This window comes from Miscanthus floridulus, chromosome 1 (assembly GCF_019320115.1).
Source record: "Miscanthus floridulus cultivar M001 chromosome 1, ASM1932011v1, whole genome shotgun sequence".
NCBI lineage: Eukaryota > Viridiplantae > Streptophyta > Magnoliopsida > Poales > Poaceae > Miscanthus > Miscanthus floridulus.
Window position 1 is genome coordinate 170547164 of NC_089580.1, and position 22999 is coordinate 170570162.

General features: G+C 47.6%; 1 protein-coding gene across 2 annotated transcripts; it reads right to left on the reverse strand.

Moving 5' to 3' along the window:
- Positions 1-29: 29 nt before the first annotated feature.
- LOC136548047 (uncharacterized) lies at positions 30-15818 on the reverse strand. 2 transcript variants are annotated; one of them, XR_010781793.1, is made up of 26 exons: positions 15351-15818; positions 15202-15261; positions 15008-15100; positions 14472-14700; positions 13861-13967; positions 13657-13719; positions 13279-13379; positions 12822-12916; positions 12516-12536; positions 11554-11649; positions 11327-11447; positions 10803-10961; positions 10528-10700; positions 10099-10370; positions 9554-9655; positions 9167-9343; positions 8889-9077; positions 8517-8758; positions 8276-8422; positions 7260-7485; positions 1836-1967; positions 1601-1744; positions 1233-1412; positions 709-768; positions 386-621; positions 30-307 (listed from the first exon to the last, which is right to left on the reverse strand). XR_010781793.1 is itself a non-coding variant. In XM_066539703.1 (25 exons), the coding sequence occupies exons 1-25, from the start codon at positions 15789-15791 to the stop codon at positions 550-552; spliced, it is 3702 nt and encodes a 1233-aa protein (XP_066395800.1). In that variant the 5' UTR covers positions 15792-15818; the 3' UTR covers positions 30-549. The 2 variants fall into 2 exon arrangements, 1 of the variants encoding a protein (XP_066395800.1); XM_066539703.1 differs by having other exon boundaries at positions 30-621.
- Positions 15819-22999: the final 7181 nt, after the last annotated feature.

A 22999-nucleotide genomic window follows, 5' to 3' on the forward strand; every position in this document is an offset into this window, starting at 1 on the left:
TTTAAATCAATGATAGGAAAAGTAGTAGAGTAAACAAACAATGTTGCATGTGAATTCACTATTGTATTGTATACTCCATAATCCATCCGGAAACAAATATACAAAAGATTAACAACACTACTTCACAGAATCACGCCATACACACGACCAAAATAATAATGGTCAAGAGCGGGGAAATGATGCCTCTACAATTTGTCTAAAATATATATTGCACAACATGAACTGGAGACGACGAAGTTGCCTTCTTGAACACAGACAGCAGCAAAATGGCACAGATGAACGGTTAACCTCTAAAGTAAGTGTCCACCTTAGCCACACAAAAAAAAAAACAATCAATTGAATGAACTCGTGGTGTGGGTACAGACAAATCAACACCCATACGAACCCCAAGATGATTGGATATGACATTCCACAAGGCCATGTGCCTATAAGACGTTAGGGGCACAAGTTTATGCAAAGATCTCTCAGGAGCATTCCCACGTGCCATTTTTAAGCTCATGAACTCCAAATAGCTTCCACAAGTGTGGGAAACGATACACACGGCTGTTATCATGAACTCACATATAGAACAGGAACCAGACCTGCCATCTTTCCATCCCTTCCAGGCCTCCTTTTCTTCACCTGGGCACACAAAAATAATCGCCAACTTTAAAATCTGTTCATTTGAAATCAAAGACAAGTAAAATCTATGGTGAGATGGGAACTTACATAATACCAACCATCGACCTCATATTCAATTTCCACTTCTTCTCCAGTGATTAAACTCAGCTGAAAAACAAAACAATGTACACGAATAATGAATAAACGTGTTGCAAGCAGATTCAACCCAGATCACCATCTATAGAAGCAGGTGCCACACCAGGCCACCGGAACCCACAATTAACCATGGCATTGAGCCTAAACCCTAAAGACTAGCCTGATGGGTGAGGGTCCCCCCAAAAAACAATTTCCAACTTGGGACTGAACCTAACCAAGTGTTCTCTTGTTTTCATTCAAAATAAAAGAGGCTTCTTTGTCTTTTTTTGGAGATATTTGACACTGAACTGGATAGTTAAAATAATACATTAATAACAATTATTTCCCAATAGTAAAGACAGTGAATCACTTATAAACATCTTTTACCCTGGGACAAAGAAAGACTTCAGAACCAACATTCCATCAAGCTCTGAACATGGAAGGATCACTTCAGGAATTTATAAGACAAACAGCAAAAATGATGGCTACCCTCGTACCTCATCATCACCACCTGCTGTGAAGTCATACAAAGCTTTCCCAGACTGAGGGTTACCAGAACTCTTATCTTCATCCTCATGGGATCCGAAACTTCGTCCTCCACGCCCTGAAAGGGGGTTTTCTAATGACTCCTTCCTCTGTAGTACCGACGTCGAATATGAAGGTGGTTCTTCACGTATCTGAAACAAAGGCAAACCTATCAGGAACCATATCCATCCATTACGTAAAATGGTTTTAAATTGTACAGTACAATGTCTGCTTTGTATAAACTCAGACAACAACAATGTTAAGTAGACGTGTTTTCTAGCACCCCCTCCCATCCACAACACGAAAGAAATAAACATAGCATAGATGCAGCAGAATATACCGTTTGTTGTGTGGCCCCATGGCTTGACGGTTTTGAACTAAACAGTGATGGATAGTTCATGCCTCCAAAATGGGACGATATGGAGGTTTCAACAGAACCAGTTGATTCGGGAGAGGATCCACCAGAGTACCTACCATCATCTTCCTGCAATGAATGATTAGCTAAGCTTAACTATCTGTACACATTTAGGAAGCATGTGGAGCAAACTACATTGAGCATGTGTAGCAATACTTACCTCTGCATCGTATGTTTCAAGAATTGTCTTAGCCCACATATCATCATAGCCCACTGATGGCCTCGAGTTCATGTATTCCTCATCATCCACATCAGGAGCATCAGTTCCAGCACCGGCAAGGAAGTCCTTTACCTACAATTCAATCAAACAGTCCCAATGACAATAGCTAAAAAAAAATTGTCGCTCCCAAATTAAGCTCATTCAATGAAGAAAAGTGTAAAGGGCGTTAAACCCTCGGGTAGCCGGCCCTCGACTACGGAGCTCGTAGTCTTGGTCCGTTGTCTTCTCCGGCGAGGTTACCCCGGCCGTAGGCTTAGTTGAGAGAAAGGGAGATAGATGAGATTCGAAACTCTTTTTCCTCCCCTTTACCGAATGTGCGTTACAGGAATATATGGCCCTTGGCCTCAACTAACCGGAGCAACATGCTCCTTTAATTTAGGAACTAATAATAGAAATCTATTCCTACTTTCCTTCTCAGCCACTCGCCCTGCTGGCGCCCAGGGCCTGCTCGGCCGTCTCCTCGTGTGCGCGTGTTGCGCGCTCCGCGGCTCTGCGCACGTCGCGGGCTCGGCGACGCCTCGTATACGTCTGCCCCCACATGACATCTCTCCCCCCGTCGAGAGGCAGCTCGTCCCCGAGCTGTACTCCTAGATACTTGGCGATGAACGGCTCCCGGTCTTCCCATGTAGCCGAGGCCGCGGACTCCCCTTTCCAGTGCACCAACACTTGGGGCACCCCGCGAGCTAGGCGGGCTTTGAGCACGCGTTCGGGCTCCGGCGTCACCGCCCCGTGGTGTAGTGCTGGCAGCGGCGGTGGCGCATCCGGCGGCGACCCGTGGAACTTCTTGAGGAGATTGATGTGGAAGACGTCGTGGATGCGGGCTCGGGGCGGCAGCGCCAGTCGAACAGCCACCTCATTGATCAACTCCGTCACCTGGTACGGCCCGAAGTAGCGAGGCTTCAGCTTCCCAGTAGTCACCAGAGCCAAAGACGAGGCCGGCCGCTGGCGTAGACGAAGAAGCACCCAGTCCCCCACGTTGTAGGACACCGCGTGATGCGCCATGTCGTAGTGCTTCTTGTGGACGACTTGAGCTTGTTCCAGGCGATAACGAACATCCGCCAGAAACTCGGCGCGCTCCTCCATGGTTTTGGCGACCGCGGCCACGCGCATTTCCCCCGGTTCATAAGACCGGATGGACGGGGGATCGCGTCCGTAGACAACGCGGAATGGCGTCTCCTGGAGCGAGGACTGGTAGGCAGTGTTGAAGACGAATTCCGCCCACGGCAGCCACCGTAGCCATTGCCGAGGTCGATCACCTGTCAAACAGCGAAGGTACATGATGACGACGCGGTTTGCCGCCTCGGACTGCCCGTCGGACTGTGGATGGAAGGCGGTGGTCATCTGCAGCTTGGTACCCAGCAAACGCATTAGCTCTCGCCAGAAGTTGGAAGTGAAAATCGGGTCACGGTCCGACACCATGGACTGCGGAACGCCATGGAGACGAACAATGTCGGCGAAGAACGCTTGGGCCACAGACTCAGCGGAGTACAGATGCGCCAACGGAATGAAGTGGCAATACTTGCTGAACCTGTCCACCACGGTCAGGATGACTGATTTACCGCGAACGCGGGGCAGCTCTTCAACAAAATCCAGAGCGACATCGGTCCAGACCCCCTGCGGAACTGGCAGCGGCATGAGCAGCCCCGCTAGGTGTAGGTGTTCCGACTTGTAGCGTTGGCAGGTGACACGCACGCACGAAGTCCTGCACGATCTGTTTCATGTTAGGAAAATGAAAATCACGGCGCAACCGATGCAGGGTGCGCTGCACGCCTTCGTGGCCTTCGGCATGGATCGCAGCCACGATCTCCTGGACGAGGGGCGACGCCGGTGGGATGTACAGGCGCCCCATGAACTGCACCATGCCGTCGGTGACCGACCACGGTGCCCCGCGAGTGCCGGCGCACACTTCCTCCTGAAGCACGACGAGGGCCGGGTCGGTGAGCTGAGCTTGCCGCAGGCACGAGACGAAGTCGAACCGAGGGGCGGACAGGGCCAAGACCAGCCCCTCGTCCTCAGTGTCGCGGCGCGACAGCGCGTCCGCCACGGCGTTTGCCTTGCCCGGCTTGTACTCCACCGTGAAGTCGAAACCCAGTAACTTCCCCACCCAATGATGCTGGGGGATAGTCGCAAGACGCTGGTCGAGAAGGTACTTGAGACTGTAATGATCCGTCTTGACGAAAAACCGGCGGCCCCAAAGGTATGGCCTCCAATGCCTGATGGCGTGGACGAGACCGATGAGCTCCCGCTCGTACGCAGCAAGGGCGCGGTGGCGAGGGGCCACGGGCCTGCTGAAATACGCGATCGGGTGGCCGTCCTGGACGAGCACGGCCCCGAACCCATGCGACGACGCGTCACACTCGACGGTGAACGACTTGGCGAAGTCCGGCATGGCGAGTATTGGGGCCGAGGTGACCGCGGCCTTGAGGGCGTCGAAAGCCGCCGCGGCCTCCCCCGACCAAGAGAACCCGTCCTTCTTGAGAAGGGCCATGAGTGGCGCCGCCACGGTGCCGTAGTTGTGGACGAATTTGCGGTAGTAGCCCGTCAAGCCGAGGAAACCGCGTACCGCGCGTGCCGAGCGAGGCACGGGCCAGTCATGGATGGCCTGCACCTTGGCCGGATCCATGGCGACGCCGGCCTCGGAGATTACATGGCCGAGGTAGGCGACGGACGGCACCGCGAACGCGCACTTGGAGCGTTTGACGAAAAGCCGGTGCAGGCGGAGCTCGGAGAGGACGGCGCGGAGATGGCGAAGATGGTCCGCCCACGAGCTGCTGTATATCAAAATATCATCAAAAAATACGAGGACGAACCGCCGGAGGAAGGGTCGCAGCACGTCGTTCATGAGAGCCTGGAATGTTGCCGGGGCATTGCAGAGGCCGAACGGCATCACCAAGAACTCGTAGAGGCCGTCGTGCGTGCGGAACGTCGTCTTGTGGACGTCGCTCGGGTGCATGCGCACCTGGTGGTACCCCGACCGCAAATCCAGCTTGGAGAAGAACCGGGCGCCGTGTAGTTCGTCGAGGAGCTCGTCGACGACCGGGATCGGAAAAGCATCCTTGACTGTGAGGGCGTTCAACGCCCTGTAGTCGACGCAGAAACGCCACGACCCATCCGGCTTCTTCACGAGCAGGACCGGAGAGGAGAACGCGGAGTCGCTGCGGCGAACAATGCCCTGCTCCATCATAGCAGCGCACTGGCGCTCCAGTTCATCCTTGTGGGCCGCCGGGTACCTGTACGGCCGAACCGCCACTGGCGCCGCGCCCAGCTTGAGCACGATGGCGTGGTCGCGCGCGCGTGGGGGAGGTAGCCCGGTGGGCTCGGCGAAGACACCAGCGAAAGAGCCCAGTTCGCCCTCCAGGAGGCCGTCTTCGGACGCCGTCGCGTGGACGCCTGGGCCATTGGGCGACTCGACGCCCTGCCAGCGAACGTCGCGGCCGCGCCACTGGAAGGACATGGTGCGCGCGGCCACGTCCCAGGCGATGCGCCCCAGCGGCGCCAGCCACTGCGTTCCGAGCACCATATCGTACCCGACGAGCGGCATCACGTACAGGTCGACGTTGAATGGCGTGCCGTCGATGGAGATGGGTGCCTGCTTGATGACGCCAGGGCAGGCGACCTTCTCGCCGTTGGCGACCGTCGCGGTCAGCCGTGGGCGCGGCCGGACAGGGAGTCTCGTGCGCTGCGCCGCGGTCTCCCCAATGAAGCTGTGGGTCGACCCGGTGTCAACCAGCGCGACCAAGGATGCAGCGCCCAGGGATACGCAGAGGAGCAGCGAGCTGTTGACGTGAACACCCGCCACGGCGTGGAGGGAGAACACGGGCGTCTCCGTGTCCACGGTCTCCTCGTCACCGTCTTCTTCGTCGTCGTCGGCGGCCGTCACACTGTCCAGCAAGAACAAGTGTTTGCATACCTTATTATGGCCCCGCGTGTAGCGTTCGTCACAATTGAAACACAGCCCAAGCCGACGGCGTTCTTCCTGCTCGACATGGCTGAGGCGCTTGACCGGCCTACCCTCCACGGTGGTCGTGGGTGTCGCGGGCTTGGTCGCCTGCTGGGGGGCAGGGCGTGGCGTCGGCGTGGGCAGCACACCGCGAGCAGGCTGCTTGGCCATGGTGGCGGTGTACTGGTCCATGAGCTCAAATTGGCGGGCGAGGCTCATGGCTATCGCAAGGTTCTGCGGGTTCTGCATCTGGACCTGCAGGCTGAGCGGTGGAAGGAGGCCTCCCGTGAAGAGCTGCACCCGCTGGACTTCATCGAGGCGACCAGCACGCGGCAGCAACGCCTGGAAGCGGTCCTGATAGTCTTCCACGGTCCCCGTACGGCGGCAGGACGCCAGCTCGAAGAGGGGCGCCGATCGGAGAGGGGGCCCGAAGCGCACGTTGATGAGGTCCTTGAAGCGCGGCCACGACGGCGTGCCCTCGTCCTCCTGGAGCTGTGTATACCACAGCTGCGCGACATCTTGAAGATTGTACGACGCCATCCAAACTCGTTCCTCCGGCATAATCCGCTGCTGCAAGAAAAACGACTCGCACTTGTTGATGAAGGGCAGCGGATCACCCTTGCCATCGTAGCGCAGAAACTCGGGGCGCCAATGTTTCGGCGGCCGATCTTGGTGATGCTCGCCGGAATTCGGTCGCGGACCGGTCGCGGACGAACTGGAGGCGGTGACGTTGGCGATCGCCTTGGCGTTGGCCTGAATGGACTCTTGCATGATCGCCATGTTCTTGGTGAGTTGGTCGATGGCGGCCTTGAGGTCAGCGGTGTCACCCATGTCGCCTGAACACGACGCGGCGGACGGCGCAGCAGGGGACGGCGGCGGTGGGCTGGGGGGCGTGGTGGTGGAGGACGCAACGGCGGCGGCGGAAGATGAGGATCGGCGAGACCATGATACCAGGTTGTCAAGAGCTCGTAGTCTTGGTCCGTTGTCTTCTCCGGCGAGGTTACCCCGGCCGTAGGCTTAGTTGAGAGAAAGGGAGATAGATGAGATTCGAAACTCTTTTTCCTCCCCTTTACCGAATGTGCGTTACAGCAACATGCTCCTTTAATTTAGGAACTAATAATAGAAATCTATTCCTACTTTCCTTCTCAGCCACTCGCCCTGCTGGCGCCCAGGGCCTGCTCGGCCGTCTCCTCGTGTGCGCGTGTTGCGCGCTCCGCGGCTCTGCGCACGTCGCGGGCTCGGCGACGCCTCGTATACGTCTGCCCCCACATGACAAAAAGGGTAATTATCCAGAAATGACTAAGAAATGAAGTTATCTTCCTTTTTCATAGAAAAAAGCCATTTTCCTAAAAAAATAGGCCTCAAACAGGTAGAAAGCCGATACATAACAGTAGTGATTTACAAAACACAACAAAGAATCTTACTTTATCCACAGCTGGAGCATTGTTTGCCCAAACATCATCTTCCAAACCTGCTGCCCAGGCCATTGCCAGATCAGGATCGATCCCAGACTGGACAGTATTGGTCTCTTTTTGTACTACTTTGGACTCATACATAAGATCAGATATTCCAGTGGCAACAGCAGGATCACTTAGACCACCAGATGCACTTATGTTATGACGGTTGCGGTAGATCTCAATTAGTTTGGCACTGTCCATACAGTTGAACGTACTTAATATCAAGAGATGGGATACTAACAAAATAATGTATCCCAGCAAAAGAAATAACAGGAGGCATCCATTTATGCACAAGCGCACAGGAACTATTAGAAAAATGTTGATTCTTGTGATGGATTGCTTTAACATGCACGATCAACTAGATACATTTAGATCAAACTAAGTAGGTAAATTAATACCTGCTTAGTTTGATTCAAATGTATCTAGTTGACTGTAAAAGAATTTTAGCTAGTTATGTTATATCAATAGGGCCTATTTTTTTGGCATACTTCCAACATGGACCAGAGCCTCTGGACAGAGGAGCACACCTAACTGAAAGTGATCCAGACTGATCAGGTTAATGTACCTTTCATTTATTGCATGACACAAGGCTCTAGACATCATTTGTGACTGGTGAACCGAATATTTAGTTCTTAGACAATTTTTAGCAAGAAACTGATCCTAGCTCAGTTGGTGGGCGGTGTGGATGTACACCCCCACCAACCAGGTTCAAGTCCTTTTTCTTATTATTTACAATGCCGCCTAGTTCCTACTAGGTTGGTCAAGTTTTTCCTTAGGCAATTTCAGCAACGAAGTAAGATTTCAAGTCAACAATAATTTTATCTACTCCCTCCGTTCCAAATTATAAGTCGCTTTGACTTTTTTGGTTCATCCATTTTGCTATGTACCTAGACATATTATTATATCTAGATGCATAGCAAAATGAATGTACCAAAAAAGTCAAAGCGACTTATAATTTGGAACAGAATTACAATAGTACATACCTGGTAGGACCAAGGGGCAAGTATTTAGCCCTTGGAACAAAACAGAATAAGGAAACAAAATCAAGAAGCCTCTCATGGGTTTCATAAAGTTTCTTAAGTTCCTCATCACTCCATTCCTGTTTGCTATTATCATGCTGGCGAATATCTCTGCAAAAATAAGACAGAAAAAAAGAATAAAAAAATGAGGCCACCTCAAGACCTTTTATAGAGCAACCATGAGGAATTTTAATGTCAAATATACCTGGCAAGATCATCTTGAGCTCTATACATTTCATCTAGGACCTTAAGCATTGGGCTTATTAAAGATCCAAGACCAGTACCACTGGCTCCTTGATTTTCCCCATTACTTAGCTGCAATTCTGAAAAGTTTGACTGCACACCCCCAAGAGCCAAAGCATGAAGAAATTCATATATCTGCAGTCTATAAGGTTCACCAGACCTTATTGCAATGGTAGTTAGGGCTTGGACAGCAGCAATACGGATCTACAAGTTTAACAGTACAATCGAGAAAAAACAGAAAGGCATCAAATAAGATGTCATACTATCTCACCCCATATCGCCAAGTATTTGTAAACAATAAAGAAAAGGAATAGTCCTTTGCAAACGGCCCTACCTCCCAGCTTCCACTAAATGCACACCTTTGAAGCCTCGTCAGAGCGCTAGCAAGTGTAGGATTACGGGAGCTTGCAGCAGCAACCATTTTATCAGCATCTAGCATCATTAGTGCAGTACCGGGTGGCGTTGCGGACTCCCAGGCATACTCAGATGCAGCATAATTAGCGTTTTCTCCTAGAAACCAAACCTGATAGTTGACAGGCCAAACATCAGTTTGTTGTTGTTTCAAAGTCAAAGCTCAATTTAAAATTAACCAAGTGGAAATTTTGTTCTTACAGCAGCTTGAACTAATCTTTGGAGTGCCATTGCAGATTTTGGATCAGAGGCAGATACCATATCAACAGAAGTGAGTCCAGACATTGAACCAGGCTGTGGTGGTGGCAGATCAAGAACTATAGTCACAGCTTCCAAGGCTGTATGTTTCCCATCTGGTCCTGCTCCTACAAGGCATGTCTGGTAGGCAAATTTTGTTTTTTTATTATTATTTGCATGGTCATTCTAGAAAAAAAAAGTAAAACCACTGCCAAACCAACATAACATCAAATGTAGTAAGAAACTAATGGTTATATGCATATACGCAAGTACATGAAAGCTTTGCATAATAGAATTGTAGATGGTTCAATGTTATTGAAACTGCTTCACGAAAAAGGTCTATCGCTCTACCTTCCATAACAACTGTAGAACATCAGCATCAATCTTTCCAGGAACTTTAGTGGCAAAAATTCTTGCGATCTCAAGCAGAGTCACAGCCATATCAGGGGTTGCCTATCATGTAAGACAAACAGAAGAATAAGTCAATCATGCAATCAGGTAAAGGGGAACATACTAATAAAAATCAGAAGGATAAGTGCAAGAACCATAAAAAACAATGGGAGCATGAAAAGGAGATAGAAAAATTACAAACAAATTTCTGAAAAGAAATATATCTATCCTATGTCCCGATAAAAAAACAACATAAAAACGCACCATCATTTTTAAAAACAATGTTACTTTTAATCATTAAACACTCAATGCCACTACAGAACAATTGAATGTGCTTCTAATCGTGTTCAAGAAAATATGCTTGCAATCTGAAATGTGATTTGACTATTTGAGGCACAAGCAGATAATAAACGAATTAAAATGGCAAAAATGAACAATGTACTGAGCATAATGTCAACAAATTTAGAACTATATATACAGTATAAACACTGAAAGGGATCCAATACCTTGAACCTAGCATGTAAGGTTAGTAGGACATCATTCAGGAGAGAGGAAGGCCAGGCTGGGTCAGACAGCTCACATGCAATGATAGATTTTAGTTCTTCAAAAGATTCATGTGGATTTTGCATCCATATCAAAGCTTTGATGACCATTGCTCGAACATATACACACTCGCATGCTACTGTTGTCCGCACAACTTCCATTAGTGATGCTAATAATCCTGCTATTGTGTCCATTCCACCATGACCATTGGATAGCGGATTAGGCTTTCGGGTAGCTACAGCATAAACATGGAAAAGTCACATAGTTGCATTAAAAAGCATTGCATAGTCAACTCAGTGCGAAATTAAATGATAGATGTAGGATTTTAGTTAACACTAAGAGTACTTGAATGTGTAAACATATATTTAAAATCTATGATAACATCAGCATACCTTCAGCCATTGGATTCTCAAGATCAGAATCAAGAGATTCAACATCAATACTGGCCCCCTCATCATATGCACCTAAAGCAAATGCAGCTGCTCTACTTTTGCCCATTTCCTGAACTACTCTTGCAGCAGCATGAAGAACCGGACGAGAGAAGCTACGGAATGAGCTCTCCAATCTGAGAATAAGAAACAAATAATAAAGCATCCATGACCAGGGGCTGCGTAAAGGAATCAGGAGAGATCAATCACTTGTGCAGACTTAAAAAGGTGCAACACACCTTCTCATTACAAGTTTGATGAGAGGCTGAGGGCGCCTTGCTTTTGAAGATTTTTCACTAGATTTTGACAGAACACCCTTTGATGCTACAGAGGGGGCCTCTGGCAATTTGAGAATTTCTCTAGTTAACCGAATCCATCCACCAGCTCTGTCCTCCGTGCTGCAAGATATGATGATAATATAATATACTTTGCATCATTAGTGACTTAGGCCCTGTTTAGATTCAAAGTATTTTTGTTGTTTTAGAAAAATACCATGGTTTTCTGAAATACTTTGGTTTTGAAAACTATAAGGTGTTTGGATGTAACAATCTTTGTAGTTTTGAAAACCATGGTATTGCCATATTGCTAAAACTATAGTCTTTTTGGAGGAGTTTTAGAAACTCCACTCTAGACCTCTTTTTTTCTACACCGTGGTTTTGTACATCTCTTGTTCTAAAACTAAAGCTTCTCAAAACTACATTCCAAATATGGACATAAGCTGTTGAACAACAGAACAATATGCTATGCCTCTGCATCATTGTACCTTTCTGTGTTGTCACCTTTTCCCAACACACAATTTATGGCCTCAAAACAGACCCTGTCACTGGGATCCAGAAGAAGTTGATAAAGGAGGGAACTGTACTGTGACTTTATGTCAGGCCTCTCTGCATAAATTGTATATGATCAGAACCGCAATTTGATGCATTCACCCTGATTTGTATCACAAATCACACATATAAATTCTGGTCAGGCACAAAACAATTCACTTACGATCCAATACGCGTGCTCTGGATATTGAATGACACAACTTTGCAAGGTAAACCCTGGCAAGGACATCATGCAAATGAAGAATGTCCTGAAGAGCTCCTGTTTCAGTTTGGAACAATGATATATGATATTGTACACAAATAAGTACATCAAAGTGAAAAGAAGAAACTCCAACATAACTGGATTTAACAAAAGAGGAAGGACTCAATTATATAGAATCTAAGAGGTAATGCCTTTTAGATAGAACTGGGAGAAATCGACAGTAGAATTGGTCACTGTAACCAGATATTACACAAAGTTATATACGATATTTTTCCTGATATTATTTAGAGCATGTAATACTTGAGACACGGCCAAGAAGATATATTGCCCCCTGCATGTTACTTATAATCGGGTAGGCCAATGAGTAAACATATTTAAAGGCATAGTTGTGAAGGGCAGTAGGAACTGAGCCTAGCTCCGTTGATTGAGGGTGTAGATGTATGCCTAAACCACGTAAGTCCAAGTCCTCATTTGGGTGCTTGTTTTCTTCTTATATAATATAAAGCCACCTAGTTCCTCCTACGTTGGTCCAGCTTTTCTTTATGAAGAGCAGTTAGGATATTCACTTCTCCACAATACCAAAGTTATTGGTATATATGTATTTTGCACAAAAATCTTGATTCTTGTAACTCAAATCAAATGAAAACTAGAATTGCTTTGCTCAGCATTTTAAATAGAGTTTGTAGCAAACTAGTGACATAGTGTCAAAGCGTCAAAATATAGCTACCTATAGCTAATCTAAAGCTAGCTATTTAGAAGTTAGAACCTTGCTTTGCTTGCTTTCTCCTGAAGAGTGTATTGTTTGAAACATTTATCATGGACAGGAGAAAGATATAAATTATTAGCTGAAATCACTTTAGAATATGTTTGTGTTCAAATGATTAAAGACTAACAAAAAGATGCTTAAGGAAAAGGAAGCATACCACCGGGTTGTGCACTTTTGCCTGCATAAAATGAAGCCATAAATGAGATTATAAACCACATAAATGGAATGAAACAAGACTCATCACAAATTGGCTAAACATAAAAAATATCAGGATCACAACTGAACTCTACTGTTACATTTGGATTGTTAGTATTTACTGTTTTCAGTGCACGAAAGATCAACAGTATTCTAAACCATAATGGTATATGTTCTCTCTGCATGTCAATTTTTTTAACGTAATTTCTGCATGTCAAAATAAAATAGACAATGTGAGCAATTGTTAGCAGTATGTGAGGAAACTGACCCAATGCCATTGCAACAGAGTATGGATCTTTCGCAGCAATTTCAGATATTATTGACAATGCATGTCTGACTGCAACTGGGTCAGAAAATTCAATCCTGCAGTTGTATCAAGTAAAATGACAAGAAAATTAATATGAAACAGTATGTTCATACATAAGTAAAATTTTGCATACATGGATCGATTTTTCATAGAACAGGTAGATGTTTGATCATACTTTTCATCCTGATAGATAGTTGAGTACAGAAATATGACATAAGAAGAAATGAATTAAAATCAGTAACTGGTTCAGAAGTCACATCAATATTGGTTTTTCTCACATTTATAAAGACAACCAAAGACAAGAAACCATAAATGCTTCAATCCCTTGTATTGAATAGTTGAGAACTTGTAAAATAAACAAGGACCAGAATACAAGGTGGTAAAATTAGTTTTACAAACACATTAAGTCCAGACTCACCCTTGCACAGCTCGGTGGAGGAATGCTTGATTACCGGGATCAAGTGGAAGCCTTCTCAGTGCACTCAGAGAAGCATATTGCAAATTACCACGTATGATAGACTGTGCAAATAAAATAAAAGTGTCACAAGGTTGAGTTCAGAACATAAGACTCGCAATATTCAGGTCAAGTAAACTAAGCTGGCCCATCATCTTAGCCAGATAATAGTGAGCTGCAAGTTTAAGTGCACGCTGTAGCAATTGGTGTTTTTTCAATGCTTATAATTAGCAAGGTCAACAATGGTAATATCCAGACACCGTAAGATAGTTCATATTATATACAAACAGGAGTACTTCAAAGCACCAAAACTAAATGCACATTCTTGAAACGAAACAGCACCTCCTTATCACCACCTTGCTTAGTAAAAATACCCTTCTTCCGTTTTTGTTTAGTATCTGCTACCTGAAAGTATCCAGATATATCATGGAGAGAACACTGTCAACTTTAGTGCCACAGACCAGGGAAACAGAAAAGGAGCTAAGAAAAGTAGTTTAAAGACTAATGTAACTGTACAAAGAACAACTGAGATTATGGATGACCAACCTTTTCCAAGATGCCAAACACAATTTCATTTAGCTTTTCCATCATCTCAGAACTGCTAGTGGAACAGGAGGTAAGGGCCTTCAGAGCAGCAAGTCTCCGCGCATGAACTTCAAAGGACCAGCATCCATAATAAAGAACAATGAGGAACAAAGCGACGACATTCAACAAGGAATTAAAAGGGAAAGGACTAAAACATTAATTGCTTTAGATCGGCCTAGAAACTTTGTCTTGCTGTGCCTTTCATCATGACACTGTGAAACTCTTATTGCTCACAACAAAGATGTTCAGATTTCAAATTTCAACTAAGGTATTTCATAAATTTGATCGTATAGTTGATTTTCTTATGCAGGACTTGCCAGGAATATACGTTCTTATGATAATGCTTCAAAAAAATCCAAGAGGAAACCAATTCCCAACAAGAGAATAAGAAAATAGATCATGAGTTAGGTTTGAAAAAAGTAAGCAAGAAATGCAGGCAAGTAACTTTGGTTCAATTAAGAAGCAGTCCCTGTGAAATATTCAAGTTTTTTAATAAGTGGCAAAATGTACGATTAGAAATACATTTTTCATACTATAACTTTGATGTACACTGAGATAGCATAAAGGCATACACTCAACATCGTCACTGGAGGATTCCGCTGAAAGCTGATCAACTATTCTCGGTACAACGTCTGCTCGTGTCACTCCCCCGACAGCATCAATGTCCGCAAGAGCGTCCCAATTGGGTGTGGGTATGCCACCAGCAGCACTTAAACCCTGGGAACCATTATCTGACAGTATACGGGCCAGATAGTAGTATACATAGCGCAGAACATTTCTGTCCTCGCATTGCTGATGGAGCTGCAAACGCAAAGGAGAGTCGAAGTAATGAGGGAGAAAAAAATACCTAAAGTAGTCAATAATATCGAAGGTTATCATGACCATGGTCAATGCTAAGTATATGATTTCTGTACAACACATTTATTTAAGTACCTAATTTCTGTTCAAGGCATGCAAAGGTGTGAATCAAGTTAACCAAAACTATACTTTAACACGCGTCGTTATGGTGCTATCTGCTATCATAGCTGGTGCGAATCTGTGACTGATCTAAGTTGTACCTACACAACTTAGCAACAAGCAGTCGAGGAAGGGCACAGGAAAAGCTTACCATGAGAAGAGATGGAGCCACCGAAGGATCCACGGAATTGTACACAGCAAGCTTGGGGAACACACTGTTTACAAGCTGCCTCTGGGAACTTTTCTACAAAAGGCATGGCAGAAGAGCAGATAAAGTTAACAGATCCAAGCTAGCATCATGCAATTATAACCAAAGTACCAAACCGAAGCAGCAGCCGGACGAACCTGGTCGCACGTCGCGGCGAGCTCGTGGATGCTCCGGGCCAGCTGCGCGTAGGAGACGGGCTGCACGAGAAGCATAAACTACAGCATGAGACTGGAATGCGAATGAAGAGAGGATGAAAATGATGCGGGGAGAGAGGGAGGGGACGCGCCTTCTTCTTCCTGTTGCGCTGGGGCAGGACCTTGACGGGGTTAAGCGCCTTGGCAGCGGATATGGTCTCGTTCTGGATCTGCGTCAGCGTCCCCTTCTTCGACTTGCGATCCGCCGGCGGCGCCACGGGCTTCCCCAACAGGGAGCCGCCGACGCTGCCGACGCCCGAGGAGGACTGCTGCTGCGACGACGCCCCGGCAGTCGAGGTGGCCGACGGATCCGAGGTGATGAGATCCATCAGCGTGGTGCCCGACGAGTCCTGCCCGGAGGCCATGGTCGCGGAGCGAGGGGCCGCGCGAGTGGGAGATCTCCGGCGAGCAAGAGGCTTGTCTGTCTGGTGGGACTTTTCGGGTCGGGTCGCACGGGGCAGGGGCGGTGAGCCGAGGGACGGAGGGAGATGGTGTGGATTGCTGGATCCAACCGCCAAGCTGGATTTTGGCATGCGTTTGCTCGAGACCCGGTGGGATGGGATGGACAACGAGAATTGCCGTCTAGCAGCAGCATGTTCGCGTAAACAATCGTAAAATAGTTTTTTTTTTCTTACATCAAATCCGTCAGCACTAATAATCTAGGATCTAGCCATAGCCGAACTGGCTGTAGAAATGGCTCCTCATCTCTGTCCTCGACTACTCATGGAGGAAAAAAAATACTCACTCCATTTCTATTTACAAGTCATATTAGGTTTATATCCTAAATCAAACATTTATATATCTTTGACAAATTCCCAAAAAACGATATAGATTTACGACATGATATTTACTCTCTTCGTCCCAAAATAAATGCACATCTCACCTTATCGATGAGTCATTTTTTTCTAAATTTGACCAGGTTTATATAAAAAAAATACTAATATTTATGATGTATAACAAGTATATCATTAGATTGGTTGTGAAATATACTTTCATAATAAACTTATTTGAAGTTCTAGATACTTAGTTAAATTCAAAAGGAGATTGATTTCAATAAACGATGTGTGCACTTGTTTTAAGATAGAGAGAGTATGTTTTTAGATTTATTATGAAAAATACTTTCATAATATATAATTCATATGTTATAAAAGTATGAGGATTTTTAAATTGGATGGCCGAAGATATAAATATTTGACTTAGGACAAATCTAGTATGACATATAATAAAATACGAAAGGAGTATTTCTGTTCTCGTGAAAACTCCCATGAAAGGTTTGGTCCCGTCTACATCCCTGCGCGTGGAATAAACCTCATGGAGATCTCATCTCCACTTTGATACATCTCGGAATTATGTGACAATTCAAATTTAACACGAAAGTAAGTAATAATTTTTGGCCCTGTTCGCTTGTAGAAATTTAGAGGAATCTGAATGGTTTTTGATGAATCTGGAGGAATTTGTGAGAGAAAAACATTGTTTTGGATGAAAAAAGAAGCGGATCAAGCCGGGTTTAAGGGCACGCGAATGGGGCCTTTATTTTTACCAAGTGTATAATTGATGAACTACTATCAGGGCGAAAAGTGACCAACACGTAAATATTTATAGTTTTGTCGTACGTTGTGATCGGATGTGGCCTAACACTCAATGACATAGGGTTTATACTGGTTCAGGCAACGTGCCCTACATCCAGTTTGAGTCGGTGGGTGACTTTATTTCTGAGCTCAGGTACTCGAAGTTTGCTATGGGGTTTATAAACGAGAGGGAGTAAGATGGGGGTATCAGAGGTCCGGTCGGACTCCGGACCGAAGGGCCGAGAGTAACGGGAGCTCTAACGTGCACTAAGTGTTCGAACGTATGCTCTATTTGGCTTTAAAGTTCTAGAGCTAAGCAGAGAGAATCAGAATGATCCGCCTGTTGTTCATTGGATCGTCTATGTGAATCGATCGTCCTCCTTTTGAAGAGAGTGCATCCCCTTTTATAGCTGAAGGGGACGGCTTTACAAGAGAGAGTGTGTGAGAGAAAGAGAGTGTGTGTGCTACCTAATCTTGTTGCCCACGTCATTGGGTACAATGTGGTTTGTCGGCGTCTATAATATTGTTGATGGTTGGGATGCATGTGGTTGGTTCCATCGTGTTCTTCTGGTATGGCAAATATCGACGCCTACCATACTGTAGGTCAAATGTCGGCGCTATAACACTGTTTGTGTTCTGATCACGTCTTGAAGGCTACAGAGCACCCTTCTGACATGATCTGACAACACTATCCTACGGATGTGTAGGGTACGGTCCTCGGTATTGCGGTTGACTTGAGAATCCTGCCTTACTTGCTCCGCCTGATTCTTTGGGTTCTTACCGAGCGGGCGTCCCCGTTCGGTTGTTTCCCAGTCGGCTCCGACCGCGTCGGTCAAAGAAGAGCTATAAGTAGAGGTTCGGTGTACTCCTAGTCGGAGAAGCGAGTCGGAGTCGGAAGCGAACGTCGTCCCCTCCTTTGCCATGCCTTCTGGTCGGAGAGGTGGGCCGGAGTCAGAAACGAGCGTCGTCCTCCCCTTGGCTAGGCCTTCCAGTCGAAGAGGTGGGTCAGAATCAGAAGCGAGTGTCGATCCTCCTTGGCTAGGCCATTCGGTCAGAGAGGCGGGCCAGAGTCAGAAGCGAGCACCGTTCCTCCTTAGCCAGGCCTTCCGGTCGAAGACTGGATCACCCTTCTGGAATGTCGTTAGGTTTTTGGGCCGACCTAGGAGCTGTATGTCGTTCGCAACATCGTCTGTTGGGCTGAGCTTTTGCTAGAAAGCAAATCTATGAGGGACCTCGGGTTTATGAACCCGACAGGAGCCCTCGAGCCCCCAGGCGATTCGGGTAGAATCGTCTGGTGGATTTTTATTTTGATAGCGGATATGCGCGAGCGCACCCACAGGTGTAGCCCCCGAGCCCCCGGGCAATTCGGGTAGAATCGTCTTGGGTTTTTTCATGTTGCCAGTGAGGGGAACTTTTTTGTTTTGACGGCGGGTGCGCACGAGCGCACCCGTGGGTGTAGCCCCTAGGTGATTCAGACAGAATTGCCTAGGGGTATTTGTCCGCGGGCGTGTGTGTGCAACTTAGTAGGTGTAGCCTCTTTTTTCTAGTTTCTGACCCATCGTTTCTGGGAGCATGGTCCTGGTATTTGGTCGTAGCCGAGGGACTGGGCGAGATGGAGTTTCGTCAACCGGGGCATCAGGGCCCTATTGGGCTTGGTAGGGGTTGGTCTAGTTCCATGTGTTAATCCATCTATGGTTTTCGCAACTGGAGGGCTGAGCTAACGTCGCTTGCCTCGATGGCTCGATGACGCGCTCGGTGAGCTCGCTAACGGGTACGTTCCAGCGGAATCTGGGTTCGTCATTCGTGACAGGGTCGGCATAGCCCTCATATGGCATTCCACTGCTCCTTAACCTATGTCCCAGCAGATGCCCAGGTCCTTCCAGAGACTAACTCGGGTGGCCCGCTGGCCTCCCCTCGATGGAGATTCTATGGGCATAGCTCGAGGTTATGATCGAACGAGAAGGTTGAGATGACTCTGTCTGCTTTCGAGCAGATTGGGTGAGGGCCGCTGGGGCTCTGTCGATAGAATATCATCGGTAGTCCTCCGAGAGGTATCCTACGAAGGTAGATTGATCGGCAGAGGAGCGTGAGATCAAGAACAAGAAGGCAACAGAGACACACGAGTTAGACATGTTCAGGCCGTCAATATGACGTAATACCCTACACATGTGGTCTGTTGATTTGTATTAGCTATCATATGATATGCCATGATTTTAGAGAGGGTCCCTACCCGCCTTATATAGTCCGGGAGGCAAGGTTACAAGTCGGTTAGATCTAAGAGATAACCGGAAAGTAATAACTGATTACAGGAATCTTGGGATCATGCATATCCTAATAGAACTCATAATATCTTCTGGATATCTTCCCAATATCTTGCCGGAGGCGCCGACCAGAGTTGTGCCTGGCAAGGCTTCTTCTTGTGGGCTGGGCCACCCCTAGGGGCATAGCCCATGTGGTCTGCCATGGGTATCTGGGGTCATACACCCCACAGCTAGTCCCCAAGCACCTTGTACCCGTCGTGCAACGTCGTCTTAAGCTTGTCCGAACAGGTGTGAACAACGCCGAGCAGTCAAGCTTATGGTCTCACCACCATGCTAAACTACCGAGCTACATGAGCCGTCTACGAGCAGTGTGAACTGTTGCCAAGCAGCACAATCTGTCGCCGAGTAGGACGACATGTTGCCGAGCAACGTGAATCATCGCTGAGCAGAGTGACCAAAGTACGGCTTGCCATAAGGGTGTAAGGAGCTCAAGTTTAGAATCGAAAATTTATCCGTAGTGGACCAACTGTGCCCACTTAGAATCCGAACAAACTTGTTGGAGTCAATCTTCCTCTATAGGTGTATAGTCTTCGAGAAAAAATCCCGCACACTCACCGCGAGGTGAAGTGTGCCCACTTAGTCCCCGAGCCTGACAATAGATGATGTAGTCATGTGGTGCTAGGGTCAGAAAGAGAGAAATAGCCAAAAACCAATGGAAAAGACCACCAGTCCCCGAGCTACAGGCGGAGTTATCGGAGAAATCCAATCGTGGAGAAAAAACCAGAGTAACGGCTGGACAGCGTCAATTACTTAGCCTCAATAAATGGCGGAGATGTCGGCAATATTTTGGCGTAGAGCAACTGAAGGCAATGATAAATGAGCACCATGGGCTACAATTTGCGCGGAAGCCTAGGTAACGGCCCATTTGCCGCATCGGAGAAATCGCAGCGGCGCAGATCATGGGAACGGTTCCCAAAAAACCCTTGAATGTGGAACGATGGGGAGGATCCTATATAATAGTGTGGCCGTAGTCCCTGTTCCCACCTTTTCCACTTCATCTTCCTCCTCACTTCTCGCACCGCCAAATCCACAACCACAACTACCTCCGCCGCCGAACCCTAACTAGATCTGAGAGATGGCGCCGAAGAGAGGAGCTGCGAAACCGAAGAAGATGAGTCCCAAGAAGGCAGATGCCATGGCCCGACACGATGAGGAGTGGGTGCCGTCATGAATAGGAGAAGCTGAGCTGAACCAATTGGTGGAAGCCGGCGTTCTCCCCGACCGTGTGACCGCCAGATGGCAGCCAGCCCTCGGTGAGTCCTTTCCCAAGCCTCATACTGACGAAGCGGTAGTATTCGAAGACTATTTCTGGCGTGGGTTAGGGTTTCCTGTGCCCCCATTTTTGAGGGATCTGTTGGAGCTCTAGGGGGGTTACTCTATGCAACCTTCACCCCAACACCATTCTGCACATCTCTATCTTCATCCACTTTTGTGAGGCATACCTTGGCATCCTACCCCACTTCAATCTCTTCCATCACCTATTCTGGCTGAAGAAGAGAGGCGGCGCTGGTTCGAAGGTGGTCGGTGGGGTGTATCTCCAACTTCAGGATGAGATGGCGAGTGATATCTTACCATACCGCTAAACACTTCGCTAAAGGGGTGGAACACCAAATGGTTCTACATGAGACAAAGCCACCCAGCGGTGCATTGTAACGCCGACCACATCCTAGAAAGCCAAATGAGTTGGTTGGAGCTACTGAGCAAGGACGACATGGATCAAGTGAATGAGCTCCTCGGCTTGATAAAGGGTGTGAAGACCAATGGCGGATTGGTAGTGGCGAGTTTCATAGTGCGCCACATACAACCCTATAAAGAGAGGGCGCACCTAGGTTTTTAATTCAAAGGGGAGACCGACGGGACTCGAGAGAGGCCCAAAATACTTTCCAGGAGCGACGTCGAAGAGCGAACTACCGAGCTGTTCGCTCCGCTATCCTCCTTTAGGCTGTCAGGGTACACGAAGCCCTTCAATTGCAAGAATCTGCCCCCTCAGGTAAATGTCTTCACTTTATGTTTCTGAGAATTTTATTTATACTGCCGAGCAATAAACTGATCCTACTCATGTGAAGATCCATTCACAGGACAGGGCAGTGTATTTCTCGAGCGTACCGAGAAATGATTGGCCGCCGTCAGTGGATGCACGTCGACCTATTCAAATTGAGGAGAGCTCCATCGGTGTCTCCTCGGAATCTAGAGGAATGCACACTGGTCGGACGGAGAGTCCTCCCCCGGTGCCTGCAAAAAATAAGGGAAAGAGGTCAATAGAAGATGAGCAGGCACAGAAGAAAAGGAAAATAGCAGCGACTACTCCTCGCAAACCAGACGAGATCTCGTTGGATGATGACTAGACCAATCGAACACGAAGAACCGCGGTGTTCGATTGGTCTGACGACGACAGAATTCTCATGAACCCTCCTTCAAGCACAAAAGGGCCTTCTCTCTACCCATGCACGGAGCAACAAACTGGTGTAGGCGAAGAAGTCCTTAAGGCTACGACATGGAGAGTCCCCGAGCATCGAGCGGAGGGAATTACTGCACAGCAGACGTCAGAAATCCCCACGGAGCGGGTAACGGAGATCATGGGGCAACAAATGATAGTAGCCCTAGAGCAGCAGACTGAACCAAGGCCAACCGAGGAAGAGCCGAGAATCCCATCGCCGAGCACTGGAGTTAACCCCGAAGCTACGCCTGGAGGCTCTGGCCGGCACCGCCGGTTTAAGAAATTGAACCGTCAGACCAAACTGTAAGTACTCTTATGCTGCAGTAACTTTGTTGTATTTTCTTTACTTATGTTGTTACTAAATAACTGATTTGACATAGTGCAAGGCGAGCAATAGATCCAACCCCACCCGCTCAGACTGATCGACGACAAGAAACTTGTCCTAGAGCGGTGGAGACGATAGCAGACCACATCCTGGAGTCCTCGAGTGCTCGGGAGCATGCTGGGGAGCCAATTGCTGCCCCTAGTGATCTTCCTGGCAGTGAGCGACTGCCTATAATGGCGAGCGAATCGGCGACAGCTCCTTCTGCGATGGTGGAAACGGGGGCGGAAAAGCTTCCAGAGTCAAATGAATAGACGGTGGTCCCCGATTCTCTGGAGCACATGGTCGGAACTGCTATCCGAACACCGAGCCCTAAGGTGGTCCCTCTGGCTACGATGGAAGAGGACGAGGTGGAGGAGATCGTGCGCGACGAACCTCGACCTCAAGCAGTCCGAATCCTTCGAAAGCGCGGTGAAGAAATAGTTATTGTTGAAGAGGAGGACACCACCAAGGAGTTTAGGAGACTAGCGACTTCCCTTACTGGTGTGATGAAACAGATCAAGGTGAATACTTTTTTTTGGAAAAGTCCTAGTCGTTTATTGGCATTGGTTAACAATAATGTCATCATATTTGTTGCAGGAAATATCTCGAGTTGCCGAGCAGCGCCGCCAGCTAATAAAGCGAATGGAGCCCCTTGCAACAGAGAATGAAAAACTCAAAGAGGCCAGAAACCTCTCGGAGAAGAATATCCAACGAGCCCAACGTGAATGAGACCTTGCGGAGTACAACACGCGGGACCTGGAATACCAAAAGGGGGTCATTACCGAAAAGCTAGCGGCCGCGTCCAAGCAAGTGCGAAGCCAGTCCGAGCAGCTGGCCGCTATCTCCAACCAACTAAAATGTGCTTCCGAGCAGCTAGAGAAGAAAAGCGAATAGCTCAACAGTGTATCCAAACAGAAAGCAGGTATGGTACATCAACGAATGTACTTTAGTATTGCTGAACAACCTCATTTCCGTTAACAACTGATGTGCTTGTAGAGCAAGATGTTGAGCTCGGCCAGATGCGCCAGACCATCGATCAACTTCGCCAGGA

Coding starts and splice junctions, on each gene's coding strand:
- LOC136548047 (XM_066539703.1), bottom strand. CDS start 15,791: ATGCCAAAATCCAGCTTGGCGGTTGGATCCAGCAATCCACACCATCTC. Junction 10,371..10,527: donor TGAGAATCCAATGGCTGAAG/GTATGCTGATGT, acceptor TTTATGCTGTAG/CTACCCGAAAGCCTAATCCG. Junction 769..1,232: donor CAGCAGGTGGTGATGATGAG/GTACGAGGGTAG, acceptor TTTGTTTTTCAG/CTGAGTTTAATCACTGGAGA.